This window comes from Amphibalanus amphitrite, unplaced genomic scaffold, assembly GCF_019059575.1.
Source record: "Amphibalanus amphitrite isolate SeventyFive unplaced genomic scaffold, NRLGWU_Aamphi_draft 000101F_arrow, whole genome shotgun sequence".
NCBI lineage: Eukaryota > Metazoa > Arthropoda > Thecostraca > Balanomorpha > Balanidae > Amphibalanus > Amphibalanus amphitrite.
Genome location: NW_024881596.1, coordinates 644,577 through 664,841, shown reverse-complemented (window position 1 = coordinate 664,841; position 20,265 = coordinate 644,577). Strand labels below are relative to the sequence as shown.

The 20,265-nt window shown below is 53.0% G+C and overlaps 1 protein-coding gene across 1 annotated transcript in view; it reads left to right on the top strand.

The window, feature by feature from the left end:
- The window catches only part of LOC122380569 (transcription factor SOX-5-like), a 39,707-nt gene that overhangs the window by 14,326 nt on the left and 5,116 nt on the right, over positions 1 to 20,265 (top strand). The window contains exons 2-3 of the mRNA XM_043363826.1: positions 5,513 to 5,730; positions 6,134 to 6,419. Of these exons, the coding sequence (XP_043219761.1) occupies positions 5,519 to 5,730; positions 6,134 to 6,419 (498 nt within the window). The 5' untranslated portion in view covers positions 5,513 to 5,518. The remainder of the gene's footprint in view (positions 1 to 5,512; positions 5,731 to 6,133; positions 6,420 to 20,265) is intronic.

The following is a 20,265-nucleotide window of genomic DNA, read 5'->3' as shown; positions in this document are numbered from 1 at the left end:
ACTTTCCAGAAACAAGCTTTTCATTCCCCACCCCCGCTTCCCTGACCCTGTTGCCGGACTTTTTCACCCCCTCCCCCCGCTCAAGACCTTTTTTTATCAGAGTCAATTTTGAGTCAACTCACTTGACTCAACAAAAAATTTGAGTCAAGTTTGAGTCGACTCATATTTTCATTGAGCCGCTTGAGTCATGAGTCGAGTCAAGGGAAAAAATCAGCTCCTTGTTTGAGTCAGAGTTGAGTCAGGGCTTTCTGAGGTTGAATGATGAGTCGAGTCGGTAAATTTTTTTGAGTCGAGCACAACCCTGGCTCAGTGACAGTTGAATCAGTGATATGCAGCTCAGTGATAGTGAAATCATCGACGGGCGGCCGCTCCGTGATCAGTGACAGCCCGCTCAGTGACGCTGAATCAGTGACGACTCGCTCAGTGACTGTCAGTGACGGCCGGCTCAGTGACGGCTGAACCAGTGACGGGCCGCGCAGTGACGATGTCCAGGGGACGGCTGGAGCCGCCGCGCCGGGCCGCCTCCCCAGGGGTCCGTCTGCAGGGGCCGCGCTGCACAGAACGGTGTCCTATTGTTTACCCGGGCGGTGGGCGACGGCCGACGGCGCTCAGTGACCGCTCCGACATTGTTTGGGTTGTCGGGCGAAGCGGGCCGGCCGCGCTAGCCGCCGCCTCCCCAGGGCCACCCTCTGCCGACACTGGACAATGTCTGGGACGGTTCAGCCTGACGGACTGCTCCCATTTCATGATATTGGCTGTGCAACGCTGCAGATAAGATAATGTATAATTACTGGGGGCGCTGAGCGGCGCCAGTCCCCTCGACATAAACACAGGACGCGACAAGCCTTTGAGTTCCCGGCCATGCGGGATGACTGAGTGAGCAGAAACAGGCAGCCTATTTATTATCGTTGCCTTTGTCAGTGACAGCGGGTCTGTTTGCCGGCCGGCCGACAATGATATACATTCAGAGCCGGCCGGCCTAAATGCGCTTCACGCCGGCGCCTTTAAACATCGGGTACAGACACCTCTGTGTGGGGCGGGACGCCCGCTGACGTAGGCGGTTTGACGGAGATGATTATTGGGTTGTTAAACACCACCTGTTTTCTTTATCAATCGCTCAGATTAGACGGATTTATTTGGAAGAGATAGTCAAGAAAGCGGTCACGACCTCTATCATGGAATCTCTCATTAAAATGCCTGCGCTATCTAGGATATCACAAATCAACAGTGAATAGTAAAAATCGTACTCAAATCGCACTGCGCAATGGGTGAATGTCCTAGAATATTTTTGTCCTATGATACGAAACACCAGCTCCCAGCAGCAGGAAATATTTCTTTACATCTCGAGCTCGTATGTACTTACATTTATACGCATTCATCTGTCAATAAGTGATGTCATTTATTCCTAGAATATTTTTGTTATGACGGACAGCCAGTTATTTAATATTCTCCGAAAATGGAAATTGCAAACCATTAACCCGCGCCGGGCCGGGGGGGGGGGTGTTTGAACACCCCCCCTTGCGGTTTTTCGCAGATATCTCAAAAACGGCGGCGCGGAGCGCCGCCGTTTTTGGCACACCTGTTCGTGCATCTTTTCCGCACATGTTGTGACAATTTCAGACCCAGGTCACCTTAGGTCAGGTCACCAGGTCACGCCAAGTGACCTCACCTCAGAAAAAATAAGAATGCTCGTCATAGCTACACCGACTGAACGATTGCCTTGAAACTGTCAGCGATTGATTAGAGCAACACTATCTATAAAATGTATATCTCGGAATTTTGATATCGGTGACCTAAGGTCAGGTCAATTTTGCGGCCTCTCCATTATAAGTCAATGGGAAAAAATTGAAAAGCGTCTGTTTTGCACGAACGCTATTCTAGACACTCTCAAACATCGAGATGTAGGTAAAATAGACACACTGAACCAGAAAATGGCAACTGTGACCCCTCGTTATGTCCCCGAGGTCATCTCAGGTCACGAACAGAATCGAACAGTTTTTCGATGATAACTTCTGATAGAGGAGCGCTAGAGCGCTGAAAACGCCTTAGATGTGTTCGGCTCGACGTTGCGGATCGACTGATATGCAACATGACCTTTTCCGGTCAGGTCATGACCTTGACCTGAGGTCAAATTTTCAAGTTGACCTTTCAAGGTCAAATTATAGTTCATTCGACGCGTCTCGACGAGAGGAACACGATGCTGGTAAAAGTAATGTCATAGCTCTTTTGAGTCAAAAGTTATTGCCGAAAAACCGATTTTCGTAAAAACGGCTATTTTTTGGAGTTTTTGCCCTCTGGAGGCTAAACTGTTGACCTGAGGTCAAATCTGAGACCATTACTCAGAAAGGTCTGTAAAAGGGCTATCGAATGCGCTTTTTTGCGGCGCTGTAGCTCTATCGGTTCCCGAGATAGCCGTTGGCAGTTTCCAAAATGTTGAAATAGTCAACATTTTACCTTTGGTGACCTCTGTGACCTGACCTTTGACCTGACCCAAAAAATGACCGAAGTGTTTTCGTCCTTATTTTTGACGTTCTTTCGATTGCCGCTTACCGCGTGTCGCTACGTGGCCCAGGAGCCGAGTTAGAAGGGGGGGGGGGGGTGTTCAAACACCCCCCCGCGGCCCGGCGCGGAATCTCAGAGCACCGGCCCGGCGCGGGTTAAATTCGGGGGATAAAGCGAGAGACATGCAATCCCGGACTTTTGTGTTTCACAATCATTAGACACCACCTGTCATTCGCTCAATTGCCTCGTTCAGTTCCATCTCGTCCCCGATCACTGGACCGGAAACGGACCGTTGACGGACCGGAAACGGCCCGGTGACGGACCGGAAGTGGCCGTGACACACATCTGCGTCGGTACCGACGGGCCATCTCGGCGCCAATTACCGTGCCTCGCCGGCGGCTGAGCGATCCGCCGTCCGCCGAACGGCGCGCAGGCGTGCAGCGGAGGCACGCAGCGTGCAACGGGCGCGTGCAGTGGCGTGCAACCGCGCCCCTGTTTCCGGCAACCGGTGATACTGAGACGGGGATGGGATTTATGTGGGAAATTTTGGAGATTCTTTGTCGTTTGTGCTGGTGAGGTGGTTTGGAAACAGTCTGCTAAATGTCATGGGACTCCTCAGGCAAGTATGCTGAGAAGTTCCCGCTGTTCTCGTTTAACCTGGAATCAAACAACGGTAAATCGTGCCCTTGTTCTCCACTCGGCGCTTTTCTGCCAGTCCTTTGTCGAGGTGTTGTAGGTTTTGACACGTGTCTTCCGGCGCGTCCGTGGCTCGGCTGTTCGCAGCGCGCCGGTCCGCCGGGCTACCCCTTGTGCCGCCCCCGTCCCCTCTCCTGCCTCTGCTCGGGTTAGGATGTTCACACGCAGCCGGCCGCTGCCACATCTGGACGCCGAGTCGCTGCGCCGCGCCGCTCTTTGTCTCACGTGCGCCGCGATCGTGTTCGCCAACGACGCGTCGGCTCCGGCGACGGCGGCACCCCGTCTCGAGCTGCTCCCGCCTCGTCGGCCGGTCTGATGAAACATCTGTCAGGCGATTTCGTTAATTTTTCGCACTGCTTCCTGCGCGCGTTAAATCAGAGCTGTCAGCCGTCACCGCCGCCTTCTTGGGCGACTTTTTGCGGCACTTTGTTCGCTCGGAGCCATGACGCATATGACGCGGCTCCGCCCCACGGAGGGCGCTTCCGGCTGAAGTGAATGCACTCCTGCCACGGGGCGTCTCACCCGGCCGCCCGCCGCCGCCACGAGGCTCTGAGAGACGGTCTGTTTTGCTCGGGGGTGCATCAGATGGCGCTTGGTGGGCGGCGGCGGCATGCGCAGAGCGGACCCCGACAGATCCGACACGGGCTGATGAAATGAGCGGGCGATGATCTTTATGAAAGACGGCTTAGTTGCACCTGCGGAGTCATGCTTATCGAAGTTGCACACGGCTGTCATGTTTCGATTTTTTTATCTGTCTTATGGAATGTCATTCATGTTTTTATGTTATGTTATGTTATGTTATGATCACAAGAAAAAGCTGTTGAAGCAGGATCTGTGCGTTCACATTTAGTAGAAATGAGTGTCGGTTCTCAACGAATAAAGCACACCTTTGTGATGTGGCTGAAGAGGAACAGACCAGACAAAATCTGCTAGTGCAGAGTGCAATTCCGACTGCATGTAACTGCCGTGTCTGTGGCTGCTTGTGTGGCCGGTCGTACAGAGAGATACACAAACGTGCGCCACTTGTGTCTCACTACGGCGAACGTGGCGCACCCACGTCGGCGCCATAATCGTCGCTAACAAACAGCCAACTGTTCCGCTCTCGGGCCAATGTTTGATGTTTGTTTGCGTCGACTGCGTGAGGCGGCCGACGTGGCGCACGGGCGACACAAACGACGCTGCCGCGCCACAAACGGCGCCGCTGCGTCACTCCTCGCCTCGCGGCCACCTGTGCCGGTGCGGCGGAGCGGCTAATTCCGGGTCTGGCTCGTATTGTTGGTGAGACAGAGAGACACGGGAGGTGGAAGAACAGAGAGCCGCACAATGCGCTGTACCGCCGCCTCTGGGGTAAATAAACCAAGACCACCACGCGAGCCCGGCAGGGTGGGTAGCTCAGGTTAGGACGGTGGGTAGGTCGCTGTCTTCTATACTTCCAGACTCGTAGGTACTTTTGCGTGACGCTATTGCGCGACAAGTCACTCTGCTGCATGAAATTTGACGTAACGGGGTATACTCGTATGTGTATTTATTGCTTGATGTGAGATATATGCGAGTTTTATTGTGTTTACTATTCAGTGAAATATTCGACCCCTCTGATGACGGGAAAGTTACATTAGGTGTTTGTTTGGAAGAATAATTGATGATTTAGAGCTTCATTTTCACAATTGGCAGACTATCCTACCGTAACAAACGTCCATAAAGAATCGATTCGTGTGTGGTCCTCGCTATAGACCGTCCAGCCATTTGTCAAATGCCCCAGTAAATGCACCCATTCAATATCCTGATCAACCTGAATGAGGCTTAGCACATCACAGCTATCGACTATTTTACTGCCAAATAGCTGGCGTTCAGCGACAGTTTTTAGGTAAATTCCGTCCCTAGTAAAAACGCACTCTTGCGTTTTTGGGTTAAGTGTATTTAACAGTTTCCCCGCCAGTTTTCATTCATCATTCCTGTTTCCAGCAGCATGTGGTTGACGCATGAGTCGGTTTTTCCCACGGGGTGAGAGTGAATGGCGCCTTTGTCGAGGGGAGACAAGGGGTAACCATCCTACAGAGGCGTCACTTCCCAGGAATGTGTGTGAAGGATCATTTATTTCCTTCATTGATGGCAGACGTGACGGAATGTCATAAATTGAAATGCTGTGCCACTATGCTACGTTCATTAGATGGGGAGACAAGGACTCACACAATCTCACTTCCCATTCCTCTGGTGTTTTCCAGAAGGCAGATGCTGTACCATCATCAAAGCTGCGCTTGTTAGATGGAAAGGATAGGACCTCCACCATTTCACTAACCATTTCTCCCTTTTCCAGCTCGCAATGTCTGCCAAGCGGAAATCTCCTCCCTCGAAGCTGTACGATCTTTCCGTGTTCTCCGGTCCGGATGGCGGAGGGGGTCGGGAATCGCCTGAGGGCACAGCGGTCAGTCCCGCTCTGACCCAGTCCACCGGGACGGCGACCCCTGGCCGCACCATGGAGGATGTGCTGAAGAGGCTGTCGGCCAAAGTGCTGGACGACTCGCCGGCTCCGCTGTAAGTTGTAATCAACATGTTTGAAGCTTGGTTGAGTAAAGTATAAACATGAAATGCCGTTTTGCCAGGAAGCCAGCGTTGGCAATGTCTGTTTGTTGGAAGTCACTATCACTGGGTCGAGTCAAACATAGCACGGACATGAACTTTTGTTTCAGTTGGTTGGAGATCTGTGTCTAGGGAAGTGATTCAATTGAACTTCAGTCAACGTGATGGCTAACAGCTTTTGACATGTGTAACGTGACATACAATAAGGAATGTGACAGAAAATGTATTTGATAGGTAAATCTTATGCACGGCTAAGCTTTCATTTATATCTGCTTTGTAGGATACTAACGAAGTCATTGGTAATGACTAGCGCTCTCGGCTGCCCCTGTACTGACTGATGCTCTTCTCCTGCTGACAGGGAGGGTAGCGTTCCTGAGGTCAGCAGCGGTGCCTCGCCGGACCTGCTTCCCCTGCTGCTGGAGAGGCACATGGAGCCTCAGAGAATACAGCAGATGATCGAGCAGCTTCGTCTGGTGCAGCAAAGCATTCAGCTGAGCCAGCAGCAGCAGCAGCGAGAGCAGCAGCAGCAACAACAGCATCAGCAGCGAGAGCATCAGCAGCGAGAGAGGCAACAGCAGCATAATCAACAACAGCAGCAGCGGCAGCATGACCATCAGCAACAGCAGCAGCAGGAGCAGGCTAAGGTCAGTGGATCATCGAACGCTATTTTCTGGTTTATAAGACTTGGTCAGCTCTGGAAAGTATCGCTGACATTCTCTAAATAAGATCGGCAGAAGCAAGCGACATCATAAGCTTTGAGCGGATGCTGATTAACAAGGCACTTAAAATGAACAGCACCTCCAATTAATATCAGTGCTTATAGTTGTCCGGGATGATAAATGAGGGAAAGAAGTCCCGAGAGAAGAGATGCAATCCTTTCAGGAATGCAATGAGAGATGAGGTCGGCTGTTCCAGGGGCGCCTGTCTGGCAAAGATTGCTGTATGGTTGAGAAGCAATGTCCACCTTCTGCTAGATATGACCAATTGGCCCGTTCACTCATCACTTGATATTTAGCTGGATAGAAAACAGGCGGGAAGGTCTCATCGATAAGTTGTTCTTGTTTGGCCGGTTGTGATCTAGTAAACAGCCCAGATCGACAAGGCCATCAACCTTCATCAGCCATCGTCTTGACTCGCTTTACAAACAGCCTGATAGGAATATTTGTGGCGCAATTTTTTGGTGGGATGAAATAACGGCAACGGACACAATCATTGTTTTTGACAGAGTTCACTGAACTCAGACCAGCATATACATCATGGTCCCTGAAGCCTACCGTTTCCCTACAGAGCTCTGGGCAAACAAAACTTGATTTTCCCACACCACTCAAGCCATATCTCATTTATCTCATCTACCCCTCCATTATAAAATTATTAGTTCGACACATTCCCCATTCAGCCGGGCGCCGGACAGGGGTCATCCCCTGTGCCGACCTATTGTCACAACCACGGCGTAGCGTCACCCTCGGCTGCTCGGCCACACAATAGCTCCCAGAGGCGGCCTTTGACAGACCACTGCCGTCGCTGTGCGTGCCGCGACGAGAGCTCTCGGTGGATCGAGCAGGGTCGGTCGGACTCCGCTGAGCCGGAATAACGAGTGGGCGCGGACGGTCGCACCAAGAGTGAGTCTCTCACAGGGTAGAGTCGTGAGTCTCTCACCGCCCGCGCGGAAGCTCGGAGATATTGTTCGGGTGAGCAGAGGGGAGCCGAGGCATCACGCTGAGTCGGGGCACTAATTAGGGACCGCCGCCGCCGCCGCCGCCGCCGCCGCCGTGGCTGAATGCCAGCGCCCAGTGAGCTGCAGCAGCCCCCTTCCCCTCCCCTCCCTCTATACACAACAGCACACGCTTAGGGGGGTAGGAGGGGGAGATTGGAATGCAAAGAGCGCCAATGAATCGTGAAACACGATGGATGTAAACAAGTGGATGCTTCATGGATAAAAAGACAGAGTAAATACGCGCGGCGAGCTGCAGTCTGGCGACGATGATTTATTACGGTTATTATTTACACTGCACTTTGTCTCTGGTCTGCAAATTGTAATTCCATCTCATTTTCCAGATCAAGTTACGTCATTAGGGCTATTTTAGCTGCGGCTTGGCCGGCTGACCACAATTCAAATCGGTGCCGCCATCGCGGTGTCATTGTGAGCGTCGCTTCCATCGTCGGCAGCGACTGCCAAACGTCGGCGGACCGTTTCTGCGCTCTTTGTCGCCTCTCGGTCGGACCGGTGACGTCAAACGGTTGGCCCCGGACGCCTTTATGACGTCAGAGGAACACTGAACTGGTCACCCGTTCGAGATTGATCGGACCGCAACGGAGAAAGGCCATCACATCACTCGGCGCGTATTACAACTCCCGTGTTATTCTAGCAGTTGACGAAAACGATGCATACCGGTGGTGGCCGTTCCGCTGGGCCGTTCTAGTGGCGAATGTATAGTGCATACCGTTCGAGACTTTGACAGGTAGCCTACCCCACCGATATCCATCTTAAAGCCACTGTACAAACTCCTTTATAGAAATGTTTTCTTTTGGGAAATGTTCTCAAAATTTATACCAGCCTAACCCAAATAGCGCACGAGCATAACTCAGGCTGCCAGCGATGCAATTACGCCCGGTGCGGGCGTCCCGGGACGGTTTATGCTAAAACACTGCCGGAGGTCACCCATTAGCCCGCGCCGCCGCCGATTATGACAGGCCATGTTGACGCAGCACTGACGAACGCGGCGACAGGTGCGACGACCGTGGCGCACCGCGGACGTCACCGGCGCGCCGAGTTCGTCACAGCGCCGCCTGTGTGCTGCGGTGAGGTGCGCGCAAAGAAAATGAAAAATGTATGCTTTTTCGACATATTTCGAAATTAGAGCGATGCATAAGCAGGATTAATACGAAGTGCATTCTGGCAGGGTTCTTTCCAAGAAGGCACATGCCTTTTTTAAAGCTCATTGTCTGTGGTTGAAGTAAGCTATTGCCTAGGTCTGACGCCTTATTTTGCCACACATTTGTTTTGCAAAGTAATGTATCTGTGAACTCTCGTCGAGCAAAACCATGTTTCTTGGAACTAGTAAAAGACTCGTCATGTAATGACAAATACCGAACGTTGGCGTAAACCAAACAGTGATTTAGCTGTCAATTCTCACTCTTCAAGCCAAAGAAAAACACATCTTTGTGCCACCTGCTTATAAACAAGAACGATATTTCATCTGGAACGTGCTGTTTCAGCGAAGTGCCTATCCCAGTGGCACTACGGGAGGGCAGAGGTCCTGGCCGGTAGCCAATCTCTACCCTCCACCGTACTGCATAAACCTACCGGATCTCAGCAGTAGCCATAGCTACGGAACCGGCATGATTGAATGAATATCACCCATACACGTGCCTCGTGCATATCACGGGTTTATGAAATAAGCCGTCACTGCAGGACGGCATAGTTGGCAGGAGTTCAAGAAATCGTTAATCGTACCTCAGTCTGGCGTCTGAGAGCCGGCGTTATGTCGCAAATGCCGTCCGTTGTGACAAGGACGATGACTGAGAGCCCTGTTCTACGGATTTAACAACGGCCCGAGGACAGTCGCTGTCAGCTCACTTTAGCTCACTTTAGCTGCCTAGCTGGCACCGGCGGCCAATATAATAAAGCCGGCGGCCTGTGTTAGGATCGATCGTTTGGCACCCAGCGGCCAATATCTCCACATTCTCATGTCACTTGCCAGTCAGACTTCCCATCGGGGACACCGCCCTGGGCTGGCAGGGTGTCCGTCGGACTGACACGCTTGTGCTGGCATTGCGTTCAGAGTCAGGGCTGAGCTCACGGTAGCTTTATTCTCTAAACAATGACCGATTATCGTATTTCAATATTAGGTATTCAGAGCGACCTAGAAAGAAATCGGTAAGATTCTTATCAGCAATGCATATTATAATACGTTTTTCATATGATGAACCTTGCTTTTTAGCTTTGGTAACGATAAACACAATTTAGATGGATTCTATACTGCCAAGAAACGGCGGAGAAAAACGATTGAGTGGAAGGAGCCGACATGTTAACATGCGTTTAACTACCAGTCGAATATTCCGCGGCATTTTCTTTTTGCTATAGTTTTCGCTAGCTAATGAGTAATGGGGATGCCGGAAAAGAATGCTCACGTAAAAACTCCTAGCACCCTTACGTGAGGGTGCTGCGGTGATACGACTCAGAGAAAGAGGTTCTCACGCGCCCGGAAACATTCACCGAAAGCTGTGGGAACTACGAGCCCGCGACGGGGTGACATTTATGGCGCGATGAGTGATTGTGGCGCGTGACGCGGCACGACCCGGGGACACGGTGGCACGAGCATGTCAGACCGCGGCGGCAGGCACACAGTTTTTCACCGTGCCATGATGAACGCCGCTCGTATCTCTGGGATGTGAGAAGGTGAGGGAGGCGCTGTAAACGGTTACAAAGCCTACTTGTGGCGGTAGATCGTGTTATTAATGAATGTACTTACATATAGATGGCTCCGTCCGGATGCGGAAATAATCGTCATCATTCACTAAGGGCGGGTTTACCTTCACCGACAATCGGCGGCTCTTCCGTCTCGAGTCTGCCGCATTGTCCGCCTGCCAGGTTTACAATAGACTGTGCCGGCGGACACCTTTGTGCTGCGGCACAGCCTAACGCCGCCGTGGCAGGCGGAACCGCCCGGCCAGCGCAGCCATTGTGATGCCGCGCAGTGCATCCAACGGCTCGCTCGTCGCGCAATGCGGCCTTCTTTCACCCTTCTGCAGGGTGGAGTGGGGGATCCCGTTTCCCAAGGGCTTTGAGACAGCTACTAAATGACATTCCAATGCGCATCACGTAGCCGTGCGGCTGTTGTGAAGCGCAGGCAGGCAGGTGCTGCCCGAGGCTCCGGCTGCGTCTCTGCCCCTTTTCAACTCACGCTTGTCAATCACAATTACCGAACGGAGAAACCCTCGCTGCCTGTGACACATACTAAGTAATGACGCTATTCGGAAATTAATTTTCAAAGATTAAAACAAGAACCTGACCGTCCCTAAGTTATGTCTGGCACCGTTCGGCAATTCAAAATCAGTGTCGGTGAGAACTCAATGATTAATGATGTGTTGATCTGGCCATCGGTGAATGTTTTTCATATGTGTGTGGTCGGTGATCGTGCAAAAATATCGACTGAATGGTCTGTTGCAGCTCTCACTGACGATCGGCATTAAATCATGCAAATAAACGATCTGTATTTATTATCTGCAGTCAACGGGTGATATTTGAGCAACCGCTGAAAAGGTCTGCTAACACCGCCAACAGACACTCGTTCATAACGGCGAGGCTGTTCGGGCGTCACACACTGACCGGGATCGGATTCCTCACGCAGCAGCGTGTCGGGACGGTGTCGCTTGCTGTCAGTGTCCTGACCACGGCCGGCGCAGACGGGAGCCAGCCACTGTGGTGATGTGATGTTAAATATTACCCGCTCTAATTACTTTCGTGATGCCATGACACATGATCAGCTGATCGTCCGCCGCCCCTCCTGCTCAGCAGTATTGTGTTTGATATTATCCGACTTATTACCCTCCGGTATAGATGTCACCGACAAAAGTGTTAGTAGATGAACAGTGTCACCGAGCTGTCAGACCAACCCGCGCCACCGTCGCGCTGTGCCGCCGTGTGATGGCCGACCGGCAGGCATCGTGACCGCCGTGCCACTGCGGCGCCGCCGCCGCCCCGTCTAGACTCAAAATGAGTAATGAGGCATTGTGCGGGGCGGGGCCGGGAGCAGACGTCCGGCGGTACGCGCGCGCATCTGTAAATTAAATGCATGTCGCTTTAAGGCACGTAGGCCGCCAAGCTGGCGCCTTCTGTCCCCTCTCCGCTGCCGTACAAGTTTGCACTTGCTTTGAGCATAGTCCAAAGGTTGTGTAACGTGATGTATAAAAGATGGGTCACGCACGACCCCGAGGGAGTCTAACACCGACCGTCGTGCTGTGCGCTTCTCAACTCGCCACGCTGTCTACCTCGAATCAATAGAAAAACAAGTGCAATTCGTACCGGGTGCCTTTTCTTCAATCATCGTGGGAGGGCACTGTATGCCCAAACAACACCCAACCACCACAAATTGGTGACCCCGACGTGATCACCCGGTACCATCGCACTTGTCTGTTAACCGCAAACAACAAGTAACAGCAAGACCCAACCAGACCCACAGGATGAAGAACGACTGGGGGGATCCATGTGATCGCAAGGCGCCTCGCAGTTGCGATCAAACGTAAGTTGAATCGGAACAGATATTGGAGGGATCAATCACATCGTAGGCTAAGTAGATACGCAAGTTGTATCGCAAATGGTGAAGATACGAACTAACTTTACGAATCTTCTCGGTCGATCGGAAGGCCGATCGTAGCGAAGCTTTACCTCTTTCTCAAGAGAAAAATATAAGAAATTTTCAAAATTTTCACAAAACCGAAATATATGTTAAATAAATATGGTTGATGAACACGTGTGCAAAATTTGAAGTCGATTTCTTCAAAAATGGCTGCGCTAGAGCGTTTTAAATTTACACGTTGAAAACGGTCACTTTCACGTCATTTTTGTAATTATTTTTTTCAATTTTGAAATTTAAAAAGTGTTTTGGGCAATTTTTCGCGTTAATTGCGAAAATCTGACCAAAACATGTATCGCACCATCAATGATCCGATACGCCATCAGAGGCCGCGCCGCGGACAGGTGGGCGCGGCGATACCTAGGCCGCGTGGGGGTTACACTGGTGTTCGGGAAGGGCTATGTCAACGCGAGGCAGGCCGCGGGGGAGCCGGTTGCGGCGCCGGTCCGTATTTGTCGGCGCCTAGCAGTGCAGCGGTGCGTTTATGGCGGAGGGAGGGGAAGCGGTGTAGTGTCGGCAAGGCCGCACACAGGAGAGGGCACACGGGCCTCCCCCCCCCCCCATTCGAGTTGGGGCCCCTAATCTTTAGACCGCCGAAAACCATGTAAAATGAACTGAAATAATGATTAAAAAGACCGGGAGGGCCCATCTCGTTCCCCAGCAGGCCCATACGAGTCCATAAATGCCCAGTAGCGCAGCCAGGGGTATTGTGGTGAAATTTCAATGGCCCTCAAAAGACCTCAAAGGGCCCACAGATGGGGTCACCGGGTCCTCAGATGGTCTCGAAGGGCCCTCGGTTAGCGTCAAATGGCCCTCATCTGGTGTCAAAGGGCCCTCAGATGGTCAAATGAAGGGCCACAAGATGGCCTCAAAGGGCCCTCAGATGGGTTCAAAGGGCTCTCAGCCAACGTTAAACCTACCTCAGAAGACCTTAAAGGGCGTCAAAGGGCCCTAAACCTGCGTCAGAGGGCCCTGAGCTCGCGTCAAACGACCCTCCGAAGGCCTTAAAGAGTCCTTAGCTTGTGTCAGAGGGCCTCCAGCTGGTGTCAGTGAGCCCTCCTCAGCTGGCGCCAAAAGTCCATCTGAAGGCCTCAAACGGTCGTCAGCTGGAGTACAACGGTCCTCAGATGCCGTCACGCGGCCCTCAAAAGCCTCAAGGAGCCCTTATAAGGTCTCAAAGGGCCCTCATTTGGCCTCAAAAGGCCCTCCGCTAGCGTTAACCGGACTTCAGAAGGCCTTAAAGGGCCCTTATCTGGTGTCAGAGGGCCCCCAGCTAGTGTCAGAGGGCCCCCCGGCCCTCAGTTGGCGCAAAATGGCCATCAGAAGGCCTCAAACGGTCCGTAACTGGAGTCCAACCGCAACGGTCCTCAGGTGGCGTCAAGCGGCCCTCAACAAGCCTCAAAGGCCGCTTAGAAGGCAGCAAAGGGCCCTCATATGACCCCAAAGGGTCCTCTGCTGGCGTCAAACGGACCTCAGAAGGTCTCAAAGGGCGTCAAAGGGCCCTGAGCTCGTGTCAAATATAAAAGCGCCCTTAGCTTGTGTCAGGAGGCCCCCAGTTGGTGTCAGCGTGCCCTCAGCTGGTGTCAGAGAGCCCTCAGTTGGCATCTACTGGCCATCAGAAGGCCCCAAACGGTCCTCAGATGGCGTCCAACGGTCCTCAGCTGACGTTAAGAGGCCCTCAAAAAGGCCTCAAAGACCCCTCGGCTGCTGAAGAGGCCCTTAGCCTCAAAGGAAACTCAAGAGACGTTAAACGGCCCTAAAAAGGCTTGAAAGGGCCCTCTGCTGGTGGCAAAGGGCTCGCATATGACATCAATAACAGCTTTGTCAAAAACGGACCTGAGAGACCTTGCCGGTCCCTGGTTAGAAGGGACTCCTGTCTCTTGCAGTAACCTGAGTGGCCCACGTTTACTGAGGGGCCCCTGGTTATTGAAGGAGTCCCTGGTTACTGGAAGGACCCCTGGTTATCAGAGGGTTCCCTGGTCACCTGGTGGGTCCCTGATCAATTGAAACCTCCCGATCATCTGAGCGCCCCCTGATTGCCTTGGTCTTGGCGTTGGCGTACAGTTTAAAGTCGTCGGCACACTGCGGCCTCCTCTTTCTCAACAAGTCCCTCTATTTCTTCTGCAGCGAGGGCGATTTCGTCAAAATACTCCTCCATCGCGAAGCCTCGTGCGCAGACGCAGTCTTCGGGGCGCTCGCTGCGCCAACTCTTGACGCCAACTGACGGGCTCCAAATGGAACGGATGGACTCCGAAACGAACGTGGGAATGCCGACACATGATCCCTCCAAATTTACAGAGGAGGAAATGTCCCTGACAGCCCATTTGCAATAGGGGTCACTTTTACACTATAGACGTATGAGGAATTCGACCTTATCGACATGGTACTACGAGGTCAGCTGATCTGCTTGGCATTTAAATCGTAGTAAAACTGGCATTTAAACGCTGCGAAACAACTTACGTACAACGTAGCTCCGATTTGCCGCTCTTTCTTTTTCATCCCTCCGATTTTCTTCCGATCAAGAGAAGTTTCGTACCGAGAGAAGTTTCGCAGCCACGTCCGATATAACTTACGATAGCACGGATCCCCCCAGCCTAAGAAACCAACAAGTAACAGCAAGACCCAACCAGACCCACAGGATGAAGAACGACTAAGAAATCAACAAGTAACAGCAAGACCCAACCAGACCCACAGGATGAAGAACGACCAAGAAACCTCACCCAAACGCCCTCCTCAGCCCAGCCGAATCAGCTGCCTCTCGGGGTGATGCCCTTCAGTGACGGACAACGCCCAAGTTATGCCGTGCACTTACTTCGGAACCGCCGCCAGAACGAGCCGCCCGTGGTGCCAGCGGCCAAACAAGCCAGCGCACCTCCGCATGGAGTGGAGCGAGTCTGCGGCCGGCGCTTTTAGCGCTGCGAAGACTGCCCTTCAAGACGCCTGCCAGCTCGCTCACCAAGTCCCAGGCTGCAACCACTACAGCTAACGACCGACTGTTCCGCTGTGGCAGCCGGTGCCGTCCTCCACCAAATCATCGAAGAGCAGCCGGTCCCAATCGCCTTCTTCGCTACAGCAAGTGGGAACGCCCGTGGCACGGACGACCGCCTATCTCGTCAACGATCTCTCTCTCTCTCTCTCACCTGCCGCCGTCTGTCCGCCCTCTGCTCGCCCAACACGCCTCCGTTCTGGAACCGTGCCAGCCGACCAGAGCCGCGGAGCCATCACAGTTCTTCCAGAGATTCCATTGCACCCGCACTACTGCCCACCACCCGCAAGCCAATGGAATGGTGGAACGTCTCCACCGCACGCTGAAAACCGCCATTGTGGCACGAAAAGACACCTGGATACAAGCCCTGCCAGTCATTCTGCTCAGCCTTCGGACCATCCCCAATGAAAACGACGTGTCCCCATTTACCGCCGTGACCGGAACCCAACTCCTTTTCCCAAAGATCGCCATCGACCAGCAAAATCCCGAATCCACCCATCACTATGTCCGCCAGCTCGCCCGCCATATGACCCAGATAGACTTCACCGCACTCTCTGAGGGTTGCCACCACGCCGAGCGATCAACGTACCTGCCAGCAGAACTCGCCACCTGTACTCATGTCTGGGTACGCGTGGACCGCGTCAAACGACCGCTCTCCGCGCCGTACACCGGCCCGATGGCTGTCGTCCAACGCAACCCAAAATGGTTCCGCGTGAAACTGCCAACTGGACAAACTGACGTCGTGTCCATCGAGCGTTTGAAGCCCGCCGTCTTCCCAGCCGCTGCCGAGGGAGCAGCCGCCGCTAACGACGAGCCGCCGACGCCAGACACCGCAGACCAACCGCTACCTGACGACACCGCAGATCGACCGCCTCCAGATGATCCCGAAAACCGACCCGCCAGCCCTGAGCCAGTGCCGCAGCCCTCGCGCGTTCTGAACGCCCCTCCGTGCGCCCCGCGCCCCCGAGTACATTTCGCCCCCGCGCCGCGTGTGTTTTATTATAAATAGCATTTAATCCACCCCTTGGACGCTCCGCTTGAAAGGAGGGGAGTATTTGTGGTGATGTGATGTTAAATATTACCCGCTCTAATTACTTTCGTGATGCCATGACACATGATCAGCTGATCGTCCGCCGCCCCTCCTGCTCAGCAGTATTGTGTTTGATATTATCCGACTTATTACCCTCCGGTATAGATGTCACCGACAAAAGTGTTAGTAGATGAACAGTGTCACCGAGCTGTCAGACCAACCCGCGCCACCGTCGCGCTGTGCCGCCGTGTGATGGCCGACCGGCAGGCATCGTGACCGCCGTGCCACTGCGGCGCCGCCGCCGCCCCGTCTAGACTCAAAATGAGTAATGAGGCATTGTGCGGGGCGGGGCCGGGAGCAGACGTCCGGCGGTACGCGCGCGCATCTGTAAATTAAATGCATGTCGCTTTAACCCTCGCCGGACCTATTGGTTTTCTACATACGCGCCGGCCGAGGGGGGGGGGGGGGGGGCGGGTACGACCCCCCCCTCGCCGTTTCGCCCCTGGTGGAGCTAGCGCGTCGCGGAAAAAACGAGCGTGTGCGCCGTTACGAGACGCAGAGATTGGTACCCGATTTTAAGGTCCTAGGTCAACCGGTGACCTCTGAGGTCAGGTCAAGTGCCCCAAGGTACGGTTCAGTTTTTGGTGAATAACTTCGCAAAAAACGGCCGCAGAGCGCCGATTTTGGCAGCATCGTGTTCGTCGCGCTCAGGCGCGTCGAATGATATACTTTTTGTCCGGGTCAGGTCAACTTGGGGTGTTGACCTCAGGTCAAGGTCAGGTCAGCACCCCCAGGTCACGAAGCTGGTCAAAAGAGGTCATGTCGCATATCATTCGATTCGGCAGGTCTTCCTGAGTCCATTGGTGGCTTTCCCGACTCGCTAGCTCAATTTGATCAAGAGTTATTGACGAAAAACTAATATGACCTTGATGACGTCATAAATGACGTCACGCAAGGTCAACATTGCAAAAGTGACGCATCTAACCTTGCAAGGAGTGCATAAAATCACGATTCTGTGTGCTTGAGATAGTTGGAGATCGTTCCCGGCGCCAGAATAGCAGTTTGAATTTTTCCCCATTGACTTAAATGGTGAGGTCACGAAAATGACCTGACCTCATATGACCTTTAGGAAAAATCCGAGATATACAAGTTGTGGGACTCATAATGGATACTAGATCCTGCAAGTTTCATTTCCCTGTGACATCTCCTCTGGCAGTGAGGGCGTTGCGAAGTTGCGACATCTGAAGACCGTGCAGAGGTTCACTTATGACGTCATAGGTCAGTGACCTGACCTGACCCAAAAATGCGGTTGGTGTCAAAAGATGCGGCTTGGATCAAAGGTCAGGTATGCCAAGTTTCAGCTCTCTATCGCCAGCGTGTTCGGAGCTATCGCGAAAAAACCCTATGGGGGGGGGGCGGCACCCGCCCCCCCCCCTCGGCCGGCGAGGGTTAAGGCACGTAGGCCGCCAAGCTGGCGCCTTCTGTCCCCTCTCCGCTGCCGTACAAGTTTGCACTTGCTTTGAGCATAGTCCAAAGGTTGTGTAACGTGATGTATAAAAGATGGGTCACGCACGACCCCCGAGGGAGTCTAACACCGACCGTCGTGCTGTGCGCTTCTCAACTCGCCACGCTGTCTACCTCGAATCAATAGAAAAACAAGTGCAATTCGTACCGGGTGCCTTTTCTTCAATCATCGTGGGAGGGCACTGTATGCCCAAACAACACCCAACCACCACACCACCCCTGCAGCCGGCGGTTCAGGGAAGCGCGCTGCCGCGCCGGGCCGCTCACTCGGCCCTCAGGGCACGTGTTTGTTCAGCTGAACCCCGGCGTTGAAGGGGGCCGTTTCCGACCGGCCGGCGGTCGCGCGTTCTCCCGGGCCCATCCGCCTACCGACAGCACCGTTCGGTCGTGCAAAACGCCGTCCGCTTTCAGTCGTGGCCGGCCAATAAACAGGCGATAACGGAGACAGGGCTGAGCTCAGCCGGCGCGGAACGGGTCGTGTCCAGCGCCGCCGCCGGCCGGCCGCTGGGGACGCCCTGATAAGGGCCGGTCCACACCGCCCAAACAGCGTCAGCGCGCTGACCGGTCGGTATCGACGGAATTCGACCCAAACGGCGCCGGTCTCCGCGCTGAGTAAGGCGTCGAGATACTGTCAGACTGCAACCAGTTGCAGCTCTGATTGATGATGTGATCGGCGTATGTGCTGTATTTTTCACGGAGCCATGAAAAACAAGGTCAGATCACGCACGGTGCTGGAATATAGAATGATTAATTTCGGTAACCTCTATTACGAGAAAACTTTGCAGAGCTTATTATGAATTAAACATTGAAGAAAGCCGAAGGGGATGGAAAGAGAAAAATATATCTTACTAGTGCCACACCAATGCTGTCATTTTAATTAGATCAGACTCCCTAACATGCCTATCATATTTATCAACACCATGCCTATCTTGCTGCAGGGAGCGTGGTTTTTCTGTGTTTGTCTCCAACCCTATTTCGGTCCCATGTCTCGTTAGTGGCAGATATTCTGCAGTGCCGCCTCAGGCGTGGGGTGGCGTCTCACTATCAAAACGGGCCATCTCTGATCTCGAGAGCGCCTTGCTTGCAGCTTTCCCATGATGGAGCGGCGAGCAAAAACGTAACGCTTCCCGGAAGCCTGCGTTATTGAATGGCGGCTCGGGGCGGAGATATCTCGCTAACGAGAAGGCAGTGCTGACGCGTATGACTTGTCGGAATTGTGGAATGTTGTTTTCGCCAGCGGTGCGCCAGGTAGTGCCGGCATGCGGCGTGTGATCCCGTTTGGGCAGCGACAGTGACGCGCCCCGATGGGGATCAGACGGAGGGGGCAGCCGGCAGACGGACCCGCCGCGGCAGCATCGAGTGCCACCTGAATTCCGACAAATGATAATGCATGGCAACAAGCACGCAAAGCCTCGGCGTTGAAGCACGTCTTTTTAATAATGCAATATTTAGTTCAATTTAATCTCTTCACAGTGTGGTTTAAACAATTGATTCTACATCATTTTTGTATAGACCACATTGCATGCCTTACTCTGCATCATTTTCGCAAAAGGTTTGAAAATTACAGCATTCAGTCACATAAAGGCATCGGACCGGGTCAGGTCGAGCAACATCATGATTTACAGGTTTCGAAATGGGCCACGGGACCAAAACAATTATCCGGGCATTCAGTAATGGATGAAACTTATAAAATCATAAAAAAATGATTCTTGATCTGCAGTTGCGTGCTGATTCAGCAGTGTCATAAGGCGCATACAATTCAATTATCTCCAAGTTATCCGTTAGATTGACGAGTGCGGTAATTACAATGAGAAATATGCAAGAAAAAAGGAAGACCAGTGCAAACCGTTAGCTTATTTCAACTTTGCTCATTACGAGATAAACTATTGGGTCTGGCCGACGTTCGACCGAGGGTCGGGCTGATTTCACTGGATTTGCAGATATAAATATATACGTCTGAAGTTTGGACAAGATGACCTCAGCACTACCCCGGCCCACCGGTGTGTCGAGCCAGGCAGACGATGCTCGGGTTCCCCAGCACACCCCCACCCTCCCGGATTTGGCCGGAGCATGTTTGCCCGCCGCCGCTGATCGATGATACGGTCGTAGGACGCTTACGTGGACCGTCCTGCAAAACATGCATGACTGCTCCTGCTCTGTGCTCCAGAGCTCATGAGTCATCACAGCGGAAGTCAGTGACGGCCAAACGAAAACGAGGCAGAGAATGAGACAAACTTCCTACCCTTTGCTGAGAACCGGATGTGAGGGGTAGCGGGGGTAAGTTCCAAGCTGCCTCCACCGTAAAAACGCTCTAAAACATCAGTCATTCATACTACAAACGCACACGCTCACGCACACATGTGCTTATGCTTTTATCCTTCCTGTTTTCTAGTAAGATGACACATGCTTAGGGTATGAAAAATGAGCCATAACTGCATCAACGACGCTGGGGCACGTGGGAAATCCGCTTCACCGCAACTCTGCGTAGGCTCCGAACCCTCTTTCAGACGTAAGCAGTTATTTCTGCTGTATCCTGTTGCCCTGAGACGACGGAAAGGGCGGCAGTCGTCGCACCCAGTTTGAGCTGAGTGATT